We start from the raw sequence: 16,560 nt of genomic DNA, 5'->3' as shown, positions 1-16,560 counted from the left end.
TACTTTTTAAAGATTTATTTATTTATTCAGAGAGAGAGAGAGAGAGAGAGAAAGGCAGAGACACAGGCAGAGAGAGAAGCAGGCTCCATGCAGGGAGCTCAACGTGGGACTCGATCCTGGGTCTCCAGGATCACACCCCAGGTTGCAGGTGGCGCTAAACCGCTGCACCACCGAGGCTGCCCTTCCCAGGATTTTAAATATCATTTATACACAGCCCGAAATATATATCTACATCTTATCATAGTTTAAGAAATAGCACACCCAAATAGGTGCTCAAATATATTGTGCAGATGGAATTGCAAACTGGTCATGTTTTTCTGAAAGGCAAAATGGCAATTTCTATCTATAAATTAAATTTCTATCTAATAATTTTTTTAAAGATTTTATTTATTTATTCATGACAGACAGAGAGAGAGAGGCAGAGACATAGGCGGAGGGAGAAGCAGGCCCCATGCAAGGAGCCTGATGTGGGACTTGATTCCGGGACTCCAGGATCACACCCTGGGCTGAAGGCACCGCTAAACCTCTGAGCCACCAGGGCTGCCCAATTTATGAATAAATAAATCTTTAAAATAAAAAAAAAAGACACAGGAAGCTCTTAATACATCTTTATGGGAGGGTGTCCATGGTATGTGGTTAAGTGTAAGAAAGTAAGGTGTAGGAAAGCATATGTCAAAATTTGTGTAAAAGGAAAAAAATATATTATATATTATTACTTGTTTGCTTGCATAAGCATAAAATGTCTTTGGAAAAATAAGCAAGGGACTAATATTAGTGGTTACCTGTTAGGGATGGGATAGGGGTGAGAAAGAGACTTTTTATCTTTTTGAAGCTTTTGAATTAAGATATAAAACAAAAAACAAAACAAAAACATAATTTCAAAGGAGACAAAAATAAAATTGAAAAACTCAAAGTAAATAAATGAAAAGAAAGTGACAGGAATAATTCCTCTACTCTTTTTTTTTTTTTCTCTACTCTTATTAAGATAAAAAATTGGGGGGATCCCTGGATGGCGCAGCGGTTTGGCGCCTGCCTTTGGCCCAGGGCGCGATCCTGGAGACCCGGGATCAAATCCCACGTCGGGCTCCCTGTGCATGGAGCCTGCTTCTCCCTCTGCCTCTGTCTCTGCCTCTCTCTCTCTGTATGACTATCATAAATAAATAAAAAATTTTAAAAAAATTGTCTGAAAATGTATTGGTTCTTGAACAAGGATGTTTACTACCATTTAAAAAATATATATTTGGGATCCCTGGGTGGCGCAGAGGTTTAGCGCCTGCCTTTGGCCCAGGGCGCGATCCTGGAGACCCGGGATCGAATCCCACATCGGGCTCCCGGTGCATGGAGCCTGCTTCTCCCTCTGCCTGTGTCTCTGCCTCTCTCTCTCTCTCTCTCTGTGACTATCATAAATAAATAAAAATTTAATATATTTATATCCTGGGTCTCCAGGATTGCACCCTGGGCTGAAGGCAGTGCTAAACCATTGAGCCACCTGGGCTGCCCTGTTTACTACCGTTTTAACTTAGCAGGTTATTTTCTTTTTAAATGCCGTATCTGGGCAGTCCTGGTGGCTCAGTGGTTTAGGCGCGGTCTTCAGCCCGGGGTGTGATCCTGGAGACCAGGGGCCCCCTGCATGAAGCCCGCTTCTCTCTCTGCCTGTGTCTTTGCCTCTCTCTCTCTCTCCCTGTATCTGTCATGAATAAATAAATAAAATCTTTTTTTTAAATGCCGTATCTTTCTTGATATATTTGTTTTTCATTCATTAAGAGGTAGAATAAGGGCACGATTATTCAACAAATGCAATTCGTTTGGTCAAGGACATCGACCAAGTCTTGTTTCAGCAGGAAAGCCCCATCTACAAGACTTTTTGGTTGTTGATGGTTAGACACAATCTTTGTAGCTTTAGAAGTCTCAGGACGCCCTCTAGTGTCCATATGGATTCAAAGTCCAATGATTCAAAAATAAATCACTGGTGCTTCTAGTCTAGGACATCTTATTGTAGTAGCCATTTGCCAAAATAGCAGAACCATCATTATTCGCCCATTGTGTTATCCTGTTAGTTGGCTTGTCATTGTCAGGCTATGCTACCCTATCTTTGGATTAGAAAGTGTGCTCAGAGTTCCTCAGGTGGCATCATAGGTCCCAATGGCTGAGCAAGGGCCTGGAGGTCAATGCTGTGAGTTGACTTAAGTCAACTTATAAGTTCACTTGTCCTGGGTGTCCATTGGGTTTCTACTCATACCTCAAATGCAGTTAACATTTGTGAGGGGTGGAAGGGCCTGAGGGGACAGGAACGAATCTTTGGAGGCACAGTTGCCCCAGGTGCTGTGTGTAAAGCGCTGCTTCTGGATCACCCTCTCAGACCTCCATGTCTGGTGCCTGCCTGGATGTCTGCCCATTGCTGGAACTCAAGGCAATCAGACAAACACGGGATCACTGGGGTTGGAGCAGGGTTCCAGGATAAGCCAGGTGTGGTTCAGTTTGTCCTATACTGCCGCCTTATAGTCCTTTTCCAAGCCACTTCGCCTTATCCTTTTAAAAAATATTTTATTTATTTGACAAAGAGAGAGAGAGAGCACCCAAGTAGGAGGAGCAGCAGGCAGAGGGAGAAGCAGGCTCCCACCTGACAGGAAACCTGATGTGGGACTTGATCCCAAGACCTTGAGATCATGACCTGAGCCAAAGACAGATGCTTAACTGACAGAGCCACCCAGGTGCCCTCCAGGCCTCTTCTGATATTAGAAACCAAACCAGACTGACTTGGGGCTATGGTTCTCAAAGTGTGGACCTGAGACAAGCTGCATTGGCAACACCTGGGAACTTGTTAGAAATGCAAATCTCAGGCTCTACCCAGAACCTACTGAATGAGAAATTCCAGGGGTGAGGGTCCAACACACCAGATTTTATTTTTTTATTTTTTTAAATTTTATTTATTTATTCATAGAGACAGAGAGAGAGAGAGAGAGAGAGGCAGAGACACAGGCAGAGGGAGAAGCAGGCATCATACAGAGAGCCTGACGTGGGACTCGATTCCAAGGTCTCCAGGATCACGCCCTGGGCTGCAGGCAGCAGCTAAACCGCTGCGCCACCGGGGCTGCCCTTTTTTTTTTTTTCTTCTTTTTTTCACACCGGATTTTAATAAGCCCTCCAGCAGGATTTTGCTTTTCATTTTTTTTTTTAAGATTTGATTTATTTATTCATGAGAGAGGCAGAGGGAGAAGCAGGCTCCATGCAGTGAGCCTGACGTGGGATTTGATCCTGGGTCTGCCCTGGGTTGAAGGCAGGCACTTAAAAAAAAAAAAAAAAAAAAAAAAAATGAAGGCAGACACTTAACCGCTGAGCCACCCAGGAATCCCTAGGATTTTGCTTTTCAAATCAGGCTTTCCTCTCTCAAGTTTCAATATGCAGTAGCTGTGACTCCGGATAGTCAGAGGTCAGGACACTTTCTTACCAGGAAGCACCTGGCACCTGAATTTAGGCCTGGCCCGGGCAAAGACACTCATGTCCTGGATTCTGAGCCATGTTCACTTGTCCTGGGTGTCCACTGGGTTTCTACTCATACCTCAAATGCAGTTAACATGTTTGTCTCTTTTATGAGGTTTTGGGACTCCTTAGTCAGAGCTGATGGGCTACATATATATCCAAAAAGCCCATGTGCAGCTTGCACTTATCATTCCTGTTAATGTTTCCTTACCCATTGAAATGCAAATCTAACCACTTTGAGATGTCACCTCATACCAATCAGAATAGCTAGTACCAAAAAGACAAGAGGGGCGCCTGGCTGGCTCAATTGGTAGAGCATGCCACTCTTGACCTCCTCGTTGTGAGTTTGAGCCCCATGTTAGGCATAGAGATTTTTTTTAAAATTTTTATTTATTTATTTATGATAGTCACAGAGAGAGAGAGAGAGAGAGGCAGAGACACAGGCAGAGGGAGAAGCAGGCTCCATGCACCAGGAGCCCGACGTGGGATTCAATCCCGGGTCTCCAGGATCGCGCCCTGGGCCAAAGGCAGGCGCTAAACTGCTGCGCCACCCAGGGATCCTGAGATTACTTTAAAAAAAAAAGAAAAAAAGGGACAAGAAATAGCAAGTGTTGGTGATGATGTAGAAAGAAGGGAACTCTTAAGCACTATTGGCGGAAATGTAAATCGGTGCAGCCACTATGGAAAACAGTATGGAGATTCCTCAAAAAATTAAAAATAGAACTACCAGAAATTTCACTTCCTGGTATTTTTGCCAAATAATTTTATTTACTTATTTTTTTTTAAATTTTATTTATTTATTTGAGACACACAGAGAGAGAGATAGAGAGAGGCAGAGACACAGGGAGAGGGAGAAGCAGGCTCCATGCAGGGAGCCTGATGTGGGACTCGATCCCGGGTCTCCAGGATCACACCCTGGGCTGCATGTGGCGCTAAACCACTGCGCCACCGGGGCTGCCCTTATTTACTTATTTGAGGAGGGGAGAGGATGAGGGAGAGGGACAAGTAGACTCTATGCTGAGTACAAAGCCTGATGTGGGGCTGGATATCACGACCCTGAGATCATGATCTGAGCCGAAACCAAGAGTCAGCCACTTGACCGACTGAGCCTCTCAGGTGTCCCCCCAAAATAGTTTTTGACAATTGAGTCCATCTTCTATCTCATTACATATTCTTTTTTTCTTCTTAAGATGTTATATATTTATTCATGAGAGACAGAGAGAGAGGCAGAGACACAGGCAGAGTGAGAGGCTGGCTCCATGCAGGGAGCCCAGTGAGGGACTGCATTCTGATCCCAGGACTCCAGGATCATGGCCTGGGCCCAAGGCAGGCGCTAAACCACTGAGCCACCCAGGGATCCCTCTTTTTTTAGAGAGAGTGAGGGAATGCGCACATGTGTGTGTGGATGGGGCAGAGGGAGAGGGAAATATTAAGCAGGCTCCACATTCAGCGCTGGGTTTGATCTCATGACCCTGAGATCATGTCCTGAGCCAAAATCAAGAGTTGGCCACTTAACTGACTGAGCCACCCAGGCACCCCGAGACGTTTCTTTTTTAATATAGGCATTTACAGCTATATATTTACCTCGCAGCTCTGCTTTAGTTTAGTTTTTTTTTAAGGTTTTATTTATTTGACACAGAGAGAGAGCACAAGCAAGGGGAGAGGCAGGCATAGGGAGGAGGAGAGGCAGGATCCCCACTGAGCAGAGAATCTGATGTGGGGCTCAATCCCAGGACCCTAGGATCATGACCTGAGCTAAAGGGAGACGACTGCCGACTGAGCCACCCAGGCACTTGCAGCACTGCTTTAGTAGCATCCTCTAGGTTTGGGTGAGCTCTGTCTTCATTTTGTTAATTTCAAAGTATTTTCTGATTTCCATTTTGATATCTCTTCGACCCTTTGATTATGTAAAATTGTTCTTTAATTCTGCATATTTGTGAGTTTCCGAAATTTCTTTCGGTTACTGCTTGATTTCTAGTATCATGGCACTGTGCTAAGAGAACATATTTTGTATTATTTTTAGCCCTTTAAATTCATGGAAGTTTGTTTTATGGCATAGCATATGGTTTAGCCTCAAGAAAGCTACATGCAGGGATGCCTGGGTGGCTCAGTGGTTGAGCTTCTGCCTTTGGCCCAGGGTGAGATCCTGGAGTCCTGGGATTGAGTCCCACGTCGGGCTCCCTGCGAGGAGCCTGCTTCTACCTCTGCCTGTGTCTCTGCCTCTTTCCCTCTGTCTCTCTCTTGAATAAATAAATAAAATCTTAAAAAAAGCTCCATGTGCATTGAAAAGAATTTATAATCTGTTGATGGATGGGATGTTCTATAAATGTCATATTTATAGCTGGTTTAAAGTGTGGTTGAAATCTTCTGAATGTTTATTGATCTCTGTATAGTTCTATCGATCACTGAAGGTGATATATTGCAGTTCCTATTTTTGTCTTTAGGTCTATTTCCCTCTCAAGTTCTGTCAGTTTAGTTTTCATGTATTTGGTGTTGAGTCATTAGGTGAATATAAGTTCATTATTTATTTATTTATTTATTTTAAATTTATTTACTCATGAGAGACACACAGAGAGAGGCAGAGACACATGGAAGGCACTGCACACTTCTCCTTGCAGTCTGAAATACCGGATGCCCTCCTCGATCCCTCCCTCTCACCCCCCAGAAGGAATGCCTTAGGAAATGCTGCAAAGTTCACCTGTAAACATATCCAGCACCCACTCATTTCCTATTATCTTCCCCCCCACACTCCAGATGTTCAGCCCCCATCCCCCTCCTGGGACACTGCCCTGGGTCCTACAGGTTCCCTACTAGTTGCTCCCCTTCACCTCTCAATTCTGCACGCAGCAAACAGGTGCTGGTAAGGAAATTCAATGAATTGATCTGTTCATTCTTATAACTCCACATCTCACTCAGAGAAAACTCAAAACCCTTCTACTGTCCTCAGGCTCCATGACGTGACGTCATGTCATCCCCCTTGCTCTCTGCTCCAGCCCCAGGGGCCTCCTCACCCTCCCTCAAACATGGGACAGGCTCCTGCCCTGGAGCTTGAGCATGGAGGTTCCCTGCCTGGAAAGAACTTCCCCCAGACATCCTCTTACACAATTCATGTCCTCCAATCTCTCCCAGGTCACCTTCTCAGGGAGGCTCCCCCAATCCCTGCAGTAAGGTGGCCACCGTCCCTGTCCTAGAGCAGGTTCTCTCTGGGTCACCTTCCTCAAGGCTCCTACCTACTTCCAATGTCTACACCTCCCTTACTTACTGTGCTTACACACACACACACACACACACACACACAGTTCATGTCTGAATTACACGGGTTGGGACTGTGCGTGTGCACCTGTATGAGGACTTTTTTACTGTAAGTACTATCCGCGGTGTTTCCCTTCCTTATGATTTGCTAATTTATTGCAGCTTCGCTCATCGTAAGAACACAGTACACACTACCCGTAACACACAGTGTAAGCAACTGCTCATGTTCTCCGTGAGGCTTCCAGTCATGAGCATGCTATTAGTTGGTATGCTTTGGGGGAGACATGAGCTACACTCGGATTTCCTACTACAGAAGGGGGTCACTGCCCCAATCACCCACCAGCCTGGGTCAGGTGTAGTCTCCCCCGACCACTAGAACATACTCTCCAGGAGACCAGCAGGTTTGCCTCACCTGAGTCTCACTGAGCTGCCCAGATGCAAACAGTGTGTCCTGCATGTGACACAGGACAGTTACAGCTGAATGAATGCGCAGGAAGAGGGTCTCCCTCTTCTAGAAGCGCCTGGGGCACAGCTGTTCTGTGGCAGCTCCTGCCCCCCATCAGCCACTGGTCATCAGTGCCCCCTCTCTCTCCTCATGGGGCTGCCCCCACCTCCCTCCCTCAGCTCCCACCCCCACACCGTTTCTCCTGCACACACCACGCACAGAGTTCACTCCTCAGGCACCCTGCACTTGGGCTTCCTGGGTCCTCTTCTCCAGCCACAGAGAAATCTACGTTACACTCTGCTTTATAAATCCCACGGGGATCACGGGGCCCAGGGCGGGGAGGGAGGGCAGAGCAGCAGGGGAGGCAGAAACTCATGGACGCTTATGAGGAGGAGAACCTCTGACTTCTCCCCTCTCTACCTCAGGATGTGAACAATAATCCAGAAAGCAGCTGGGGAGGGAGGGGGAGACTGGATGGATCTGGAAGTTCATCTCTCCAAACCTCGGGGACTCCTGTGTGCAGGGGACGACCTAGGCCTGTGGGGACGGGAGCCCAAAGGACACCTGCTGCTGTAACCAATGGGGTCACCAGGGGACAATGGGACAGGAACTTAGACACAAGAGCAAGAGCAGGCATGAGGCTCTAGAGGAACAACTCAAAAAAAAAAAAAAAAAGAAAAAAAGGAAGAAACAAAATGGGGGCTATGCTGTGACCCAGACCTGAGTCTAGCAGGCTGACCCAGTCTCAGGAAGCTCTGGCTACAGAAGGTCCTGGTAACAGGTGACGTCCAAGTCCCTGTGATCACAGGTCCTGGTGAGACAAGCTTCTATAGAAGGGGCAAGGACACGGAGAAGAGAGGACCCCTCTGAGGCCTGAACACGACTCACCCAGTATGTACTGAGCACCTACTGGGCACTGGCACCGTCCCCCCTAGGCTCCTGACAGCTTTCAGCCCCCAACTGCAACTGATTCAGCACAGCAAATATGAGGATTCTGGAAGGTTCTCAGGGCTTCCATTTATTTGCTCTCTCAATTTCAGAAATCTTTTATTACCTTAGCAGCCCCACATCCCAAGACTTAGGAAACACAAACCCCTATCTGGATCCTTATTTTTTTTATTTTTATTTATTTTATTTATGATAGTCACACAGAGAGAGAGAGAGGCAGAGACACAGGCAGAGGAAGAAGCAGGCTCCATGCGCCGGGAGCCTGACATGGGATTCGATCCCGGGTATCCAGGATCACGCCCTGGGCCAAAGGCAGGCACCAAACCGCTGCGCCACCCAGGGATCCCACAGATCCTTATTTTTTTTTTAAAAAGATGTTATATATTTATTCATGAGAGATAAGAGAGAGAGAGAGAGAGAGATAGAGACACAGGCAAAGGGAGAAGCAGGCTCCATGAAAGGAGCCCGATGTGGGACTCCATCTGGGAGGGGGAGAGTGGATGGATCTGGAAATTCATCTCTCCAAACCTCAGGGACTCCTATGTGCAGGGGACAACCTAGGCCTGTGGGGACGCAGGCCAAAGGACACCTGCTACTGTAACCGATGGGGTCACCAGGGGACAATGGGACAGGAACTTGGACACAAGAGTTAACAGCAGGCATGAGCCTCTAGAGGAGTAATTAAAAAAGAAAATGGGGGCTATGCCGCAACGCAGACATAAGTTTAGGCTAACCCAGTCTTAGGACACTGTGGCTAAAGAAGGTCCTGGTGACAGGTGATGTCCAAGTCCCCTTGATCACAAATCCTTATGAGACAAGCTTCCACAGCAAGGACACGGAGCAGAGAGATGACCCAGCTGAGGGGCACACCCAGGATGCACTGAGCACCTACTGGGCACAGGCCCCATCCCCCCTCGGCTCCTGACACCTTTCAGCCCCCAACTTCAACAGACTCAACACAGCAAACATGAGAGTTCTGGAAGGTTCTCAGGGCTTCCATTTATTTGCTCTCTCAACTTCACAAATCTCCTTTTATTACCTCATCAGCCCCACATCCCAAGACTCAGGAAACACAAACTCATATCGGGATTCTTATTTTTAATCGGGTAGTAAGTCATTAGTACTCAACATGAAACAAAGACAGGGATGGAGATGGTCCAGCCCTCCCTCTGCTGGACAGGAAAGCACATCAGAGAAGAGAGCGCACATCAGATTAGGGACAGGTCATGGTGGGCAGGGTGGGCCAATCTCCCCACCTCCTCACATTATGCTCCTAGGGACACAGGCACATCCTGACACTGTTTGCAGAGACAAGCCAGGGTTGTTGATGTCATCACGTGAGATGTGAGCACATCTTGCATCGCTCAGTCCCCACAGGGCAGCTGGTCTCACACTGTGAGAAAAAATCAAGTACAAATTGAGGTCGGTCACATAAGTGCTGACATTCTCAACAGCCCCCTCGCGCTCATCTGGTCCCCAGTGCCCCAACCCTCCCCACTTCAGGGTCTCTGGGGTCTCACCTCTAGGAGCCGTCAGAGACACATCAGAGCCCTGGGCACTGTCATCGCCTAGAGGAGAATAAACAGGACGTGGTCAGAGCTCACAGGAGGTGAGACTAAAGGAGGAGCTGTGGGGGTGAGCTCCCCATGGGGTCCTGTCTACACTCCCCTGGGGTCTCAGGGATTGCTCCCTGCATACTCACGTGCAGCATGAGAGTAGCCTGGTCCTTTTCCTCCTGTGGGAAGAAAACATCATGTGAGAGGCCGGGCACAGGGCTGGGCCAGGAGATCCTCGAGGAAGCTCCCAGTCCTGGTGCAGAGTGAGTCTGCAGAATTCTGACTGACCGCCCAGGTCAGGGTCAGGAGACAAGCCATGAGGTGAGGGGTCACTGGACCACCTGACTTGCTGGAGGTCTGTCCTCAGCAGGGGCCTTCCGCTCTGTCCTGTGACGGCTGGGAATCAGTCCCCGTCACCAGAATCACCAAGGCGAAACTCTGGCCTTCATTTTCCCAAGTGTTTGCTGCACAGTGAGTGTGAGTACACAGCTCCAGTGTGGGAGAGTAACCGCGTATGGACGGCACCTCCCGTTAACAAGGCAGGACAGCGTGCTCCCTAGGAAACCCCCAACAGGACAGGAAAACACAGAGTATTCAGTCGGTTCCTTACCTGAGCGCTGCTTCCTCCAGATCACAGCTCCAATCACCCCAGCGACCACGAGGAGAACCAGAGCAGCAATGCTGACGATGACAATGGTGGACAGAGGGGAAGGCTCTGGAAAGGGGACGGAGGGAGGATGAGGGTCCAGCCTCTGGCTTGAGACCTGACTCTGCTGAAATTCTCCAGAAGAGCTCCACTTGCCCTGAGTAGAAGCTCTACCCCGAGGCCCTCCTTACCCCATCTCCGAGTGACAGGCTCCGCCAGCCCCTCATGCTGCACGTGGCACGTGTATCTCTGCTCCTGTCCAGAGGGCACCACCACAGCCGCCCACTTCTGGAAGGTCCCATCTCCTGCAGGCCTTGTGTCCACAACCTCTGTGTCCTGGGTCTGGTCCTCCCCATCCCGCTGCCAGGTCAGGGTGATCTCCGCAGGGTAGAACCCCAGCGCCCAGCACCTCAGGGTGACCTCATGGTCAGAGATGGGGTGGCGGGTCACACGTGTGCTGGGGGGTTCTGAGGAAGAAGAATTGGAAAACCCACACTTTGGTTAACTGCGTGGTCCACTGAGACTGCATTTGTGTGACCATCCTAGGGTGGACAGGGCAGTTGGTTCACTTGGAAGAAGCACAAAGCCCAGTCACCAACCTAGCCTTTGGGATGTCCTAATCTTTAGAAATTCTAGAATCAGGGAGAGAGTCCAGGGTAGGAGGCTGCAGGTCTAAGGTGGAGAGCACACTAATGGTCCTGACCGTGGTGGAGGCTGAAGGAGTCAGAAAACTCCCAGTTCAAGCTCCAAATATGTTTTCATTGGAGAGGAAAGCCTTGAGGGAAAGTCATGGTCCTCACAAGGCTTCCAGGTCAAAGGGCACCACTGGCGGTTATCTCAGGATGGCCTCCGCCTGCCTCCCGGAGACCCTGGATTGCTCCATTGCCCTTCGAGAAAAGCGGCCTCTGGGTGAGTCACCCTAGTAGGACTATCAACACCCAGGCGGATCCCCTGTCCCCACCCGTGGGAGGGGCCGTGTTCTGACCCGGAGTCCATATTCCCTTCCTGGAGGGAAGCCCTCCCTAGTGGAGGCGAGATCGGGGAGGCCCGGGGCCCCGGTACCTGCGCGCAGCAGCGTCTCCTTCCCCATCTCCAGGTACCTCTGCAGCCACTCCACGCACGTCGTCTCCAGGTAGTTCCTTTCGTGCTCTGCAGTACCTGCCGCCTCCCTCTTGCGCCGGGTGATCTGCGCCGCCGTGTCCGCCGCGGTCCAGGAGCGCAGGTCCTCGTTCAGGGCGATGTAATCGGCGCCGTCGTAGGCGACCTGACTGTACCCGCGGAGGAGGCGCCCGCCGGGCCCCAGGTCACAGCCGTACATGGTCTGGCGGGTGTGAGACCCTGGCCCCGCCCCGACAGGCCGCCAATCAGTCCAAAGAGAAAGTAAAACCTCCCGGGAGTTCCCGCGGGTTCGGCACGGGGACGAGGGGGAGGGGCGGGGGCCTCGGACTCGGGGTGACGCCCGGACCCGGACCCTCGGGGCGACCCGGCCGGTCGGGGGGATGGGGGTCGTGCCCCGGCCCCGGGCCCGCGCCGCTCACCGGCCTCGCTCTGGTTGTAGTAGCCGCGCAGGGTGTCCAGGCTCACTCGGTACACCTGTGCGGTCTCCTTGGCGGTCCGCGTCTCCCGGTCCCAATACTCCGGCCCCTCCTGCTCCACCCACGGCGCCCGCGGCTCCATCCTCCCAGTGGCCGCGTCGCTGTCGAACCGCACGAACTGCGTGTCGTCCACGTAGCCGACGGCGATGAAGCGGGGGTCCCCGCGGCCGGGCCGGGACACGGAGGTGTAGAAATACCTCAGGGAGTGGGAGCCTGCGGAGCCGACGGCTGAGACCCCGCCCGACCCCCTCCCGCCGCGGGGCCCGGGGCCCAGGGGAGATGCCCGGGGCGGGGCGGAGGCGGGAGGGACCGGGGAGCCCAGGCCGCGGGGGGCCGGGGGCGGCGGAGAGGCGGCTTCCCGGGGTCCCGCGTCCCCGCCCGCCGGTCCCCTCGCTCCCGCCCGCACTCACCCGCCCGGGTCGGGGTCACGGCCAGGGCCGCCGACAGCAGCACGAGGAGGGCTCGCGGCATCACCACCTCCATCTCCGGGCTCCGGGGACACTGGCGGTCGCCGCCGGACTGGGGGGCGGAGGCGGAGGCGGAGGCTTTAGAGCCCGGGACCCGGTGCCGCTGATTGGCTCCTCCAGAAACGCTGCACCCAATGGGAGTGCGCGCTGGGGCTGCGTCACGAGTCTCCAGGCAGGGGGCCCTGAGCCAGGTTGGGAGACGGAGAAGTGAAACCGGGGAGGTGGGGACTCCCCAGCCCGAGCGTCCCCGCCCCGGACCCGCCCTGGGGCATGAGAGCCTGAGAGGCAGCCCGGGGTCCTGACACCTTGCCCTGATTCCTCACCTAGGGCACACAGGGCTCTTGTCGCACTGTCTCCCTGAGTCCTGGCCCGGGAGTTGTGTGAGGCAGTGAGTCTAGAACATTCTGTTCCCACAGGGCATCTACACAGTGTCACAGATTACTGAGGATCCCAGGATAACGTTGTGGCTGTGGTTCTGGCTATCGCATTTACCAGAATAGGAACAAAGCCGGTGTAAAAATTCATTAATTCCTTTAGAATGGTATTAATAACTCACGGCATGAAAACAAACATTATTTGTATGAAAAATAACTATTTCCGGGAATAAACAGCATAGTGAGTGAAGTGGTTTTGTCGCATTTCACATTTTTGCAAGTCTCTTTCTTGTCCGTCTCCTTAGAAGATCACTGCTCGTTCAGTTTTACTTCACTTACTGTCTTGTTTTGGTTGAAGTATATGAAAACATTTATATCCTTGCATAAATTGGGGAGAATCGTATATTTCATAACCTTTTCAGGTTTTGAAACTACACAAGTTTTTTTTTTTTTTTTTTAAGATTTTATTTATTTATTCATGAGAGACACAGAGAGCGAGAGAGGCAGAGACACAGGCAGAGGGAGAAGCAGGCTCCATGCAGGGAGCCCGAGTCCCACCTCGGTCTGGATCTCTGGGATTACACCCTAGACTGCAGGCGGGGTTAAACCACTGTGCCACTGGGGCTGCCCCCAAGTTTTTTTTTTTTTTTTTTTTTTTAAGATTTTATTTATTTAGTCATGAGAGACACACCCAGAAAGGCAGAGACATAGAGAGAGGGAGACGCAGGCTCCATGCAGGGAGCCCAATATGGGACTAGATCCCAGGACCCCAGGATCACAACAGGAGCCAAAGGCAGAGGCTCCACCACTGAGCCATCCAGGTGCCCCAAAACTACACAAGTTGTACTTTCTCTAAGGTTCTTGGCAAAGTGGCACCTGAAGCAGTATCACTATGTCCTTCTCATTACATTAAAATCCACAGGTCCAACTTGCACACTGAATGGTTCTTGTACCGCTGTGGGAGAGCTAGGTTCTTGTCTCACGTATTTGAAAAATTAATCTTGGGGATCCCTGGGTGGCTCAGCGGTTTGGTGCCTGTCTTCAGCCTAAGGCATGATCCTGGAGTCCCGGGTTCAAGATCCACATCGGGCTTCCTGCATGAAGCCTGCTTCTCCCTCTGCCTGTGTCTTTGACTCTCTCTTTCTGTGTCTCTCATGAATACATAAATGAAATCTAAAAAAGAAAAAGAAATCTGGCGGACAAAGGAGAGTGAGTAAGGGGATAGAAGTTTATTAAGTAAGGATACAGAATAAAGGCTCTCAGGAGGGAGAGGGGTCCTGTCAGGGTTGCCACTGACAGCTTTTAGGCTGGTCTTATTGAAAACTTGATCAGAGACCTTGTGGCCTTGAGATTCTTGTGCCATTTTGGGTGAATGACATATGGCTTTTTTTGGGTCTGGTGAGTCCTGTGATTACTGTGTAGCCATCAAAGAAAGAGACTCCCTTAACATTTGGGACCTGGTGGTTTGGTCTATTTTTATCTCTGGTTTTTATATTTCAGCGTCCTTGGGATTTCAGTGAGCCTGATTCCATGGTCCCCGTCCATCTCTCCGTGCCTAGCCCCTCCTGTCCCTAACTCATTCCTCCCCCTGGAATAGTAACCCTCACTGTCGTTGGGGAGTGGGACGATGACCACTCTGGCTGCTTCAGGCTGACAAGGGACGGCGCGAAGGGACTCTAGGCAGAGTATTCTCAGGGATCGGCCAAGGCCAAGAGTTCATGGTGTGGCTCCTGGGATGTGCTGGAAGGCATGAGGCCACCAAACAAACAGGCACCAACAAACACAGAAAGACAAAATCCAACAATTATTTCCATCAGTAAAACGGCATCTCTGAAATATTGACCGTGGTTTCTGAGGCAATCAAACAGTCCTGGAGAGAATGGGATTTTGTTCAGTTGAGCTTGAATGTCATTTATTAATCATGAGACCTTATAAGAATTGTCAGTTATGTTAAAACAACATATGTGTAGAGACTTTACAACCTAAGTGATGTTCAAGTAATGAGTAATAATAGTTGCCTGATTTTCCAGAAATCTTGCCCTAACTTTACTTAGTTCTTGACTTAGAACATCTAATGCTTGGGATGTGTCATTTAAGGTTCTGCTGAGCAAGCGGTTTGTTTTATCTCATGATATAAGACCTTCCCCAGGGCTGGAAGAGCCACCAGGGGAGGGTAAGGTTGGTGTTCCCCTGTCTGATATGAGAACCATATTATGGGAATTGGGGGCAGATGAGGCAGTTCTCATAAGTAATGAGTTGCTGGGGCTGGGAAGAGTAATAATCCTAGTTTGTCTACAGTACATAACCCCAAGAATCGTTTAGGAATGATGTCATAGGCCATATTGGCATAAAATAAGGCCCATCTTCTTGGTACATGTAAGTCATTAGTTGGGGATGGGAGGTGCAGGGTAAAGCGCAGTGAGGGTAAGCTCATTGCAGGCGATGCGTGCAATTGGCTTCAATTATATGCTTTAGAGTATGTAATCCTCTCTGTTTCTGAGTTGTCTCAGGTCTTTTCCATTCTTGTGCCTCTTTTCCTTAGTTGCTTTGATTCAAACAGATATTTTTTGTTTACAGTTTGATGCTCTAGTGTCTCTTTCACTATTTTTATTTCTTACTTTTAATTGAAGTTGTAGGACTTGAAACCTGAATCTTTGACTTTTCACAGTCTACTTAAGGTAGCATTGAGCTCCATCCAGGAAACAGGAAACTTGTAGCAACGGAGTTCCACGGAGTTCTACGTACCCCCTCTGTGCTACTATTCGCACATGTGTCACAGCAACACAAAGTATAAGCCAGAGAATATCTTGTTACTCCTTAAAATTTTAAAGTTATACATCTTTTATTTTTATTTTATTTTTTAAAGATTTTATTTATTCATTCATGAGAGACACACACAGAGAGAGAGGCAGAGACACAGGCAGAGGGAGAAGCAGGCTCCACGCAGGGAGCCCAATGTGGGACTTGATCCCGGGTCTCCAGGATCAGGCCCTGGGCGGAAGGCAACGCTAAACTGCTGAGCCCCCCCGGCTGCCCTAAAGTTATACATCTTTTAAAGAAATTAACAAACAATGTACCTAAACAGAATAGTACCGTTTCTGTTGTGAAGTATTCTATTCTGTATATGTTACCATCCAGGGTCATGTCCCTTTGGCCATAGGATTTCCTTTAAAATTATTTTATGACAGGAGAGCTGGCAATGAATTCTCATAGTTTATTTATATTATATATTTATCTAGCATCCATCTCTTCATTTATATTTACCTAGTTGATATTTATCTTCCTTTGCCATTTTCCCCCAATTAAGACTTTCTTTTTTTATTTTTTTAATTTTTATTTATTTATGATAGTCACAGAGAAAGAGAGAGAGAGGCAGAGACACAGGCAGAGGGAGAAGCAGGCTCCATGCACTGGGAGCCCGATGTAGGATTCGATCCCGGGTCTCCAGGATCGCGCCCTGGGCCAAAGGCAGGCGCCAAACAGCTGCGCCACCCAGGGATCCCTCCAATCTCTTTTATTCCCGATATTCACAGAGCCACTGCCTCCTCAGGTCACAGCCGCCCTTCCACCTGCGATTCCAGAGTGGCAGTGCATGTTGGGGTCACGACACCCAGTGGGCGTGTTTCCGAGCCTCTCTATGCACCTGCTGACCCATCTTTCTGGGACATGTAGCTGAGTTTGCGGAGGGTCAAGTCCTCGGCAGCTTCTCCCTGGGAGAACTGTAGGGCTCTAGAGGCCTCTTTTCCTTTTTCTACGGTCTCCACCCCTTTCCTGGAAAATTTCCAACCGTCCTCTTA

General features: G+C 49.7%; 1 protein-coding gene across 1 annotated transcript; it reads right to left on the bottom strand.

The window, feature by feature from the left end:
* Positions 1-9,095: 9,095 nt before the first annotated feature.
* On the bottom strand, positions 9,096-12,490 carry LOC144317806 (DLA class I histocompatibility antigen, A9/A9 alpha chain). Its single transcript, XM_077904737.1, has 8 exons — positions 12,333-12,490; positions 11,866-12,135; positions 11,390-11,665; positions 10,519-10,794; positions 10,292-10,396; positions 9,828-9,860; positions 9,646-9,693; positions 9,096-9,518 (listed from the first exon to the last, which is right to left on the bottom strand). Exons 1-8 carry the CDS (start codon positions 12,403-12,405, stop codon positions 9,514-9,516), a joined length of 1,086 nt encoding a protein of 361 aa, XP_077760863.1. The 5' UTR covers positions 12,406-12,490; the 3' UTR covers positions 9,096-9,513.
* Positions 12,491-16,560: the final 4,070 nt, after the last annotated feature.

This window comes from Canis aureus, chromosome 7, assembly GCF_053574225.1.
Source record: "Canis aureus isolate CA01 chromosome 7, VMU_Caureus_v.1.0, whole genome shotgun sequence".
Classification (NCBI taxonomy): domain Eukaryota; kingdom Metazoa; phylum Chordata; class Mammalia; order Carnivora; family Canidae; genus Canis; species Canis aureus.
This window is presented reverse-complemented; position numbering and strand designations above follow the sequence as displayed.

Excerpts from the sequence above, each read along its gene's own strand:
- LOC144317806 (XM_077904737.1), bottom strand. The coding sequence starts at position 12,405 with ATGGAGGTGGTGATGCCGCGAGCCCTCCTCGTGCTGCTGTCGGCGGCC. Across the intron at positions 12,136-12,332 it reads CGTGACCCCGACCCGGGCGG|GCTCCCACTCCCTGAGGTAT; the intron begins GTGAGTGCGGGC and ends TCGGCTCCGCAG. Across the intron at positions 9,694-9,827 it reads AGGCTACTCTCATGCTGCAC|GCGATGACAGTGCCCAGGGC; the intron begins GTGAGTATGCAG and ends ATTCTCCTCTAG.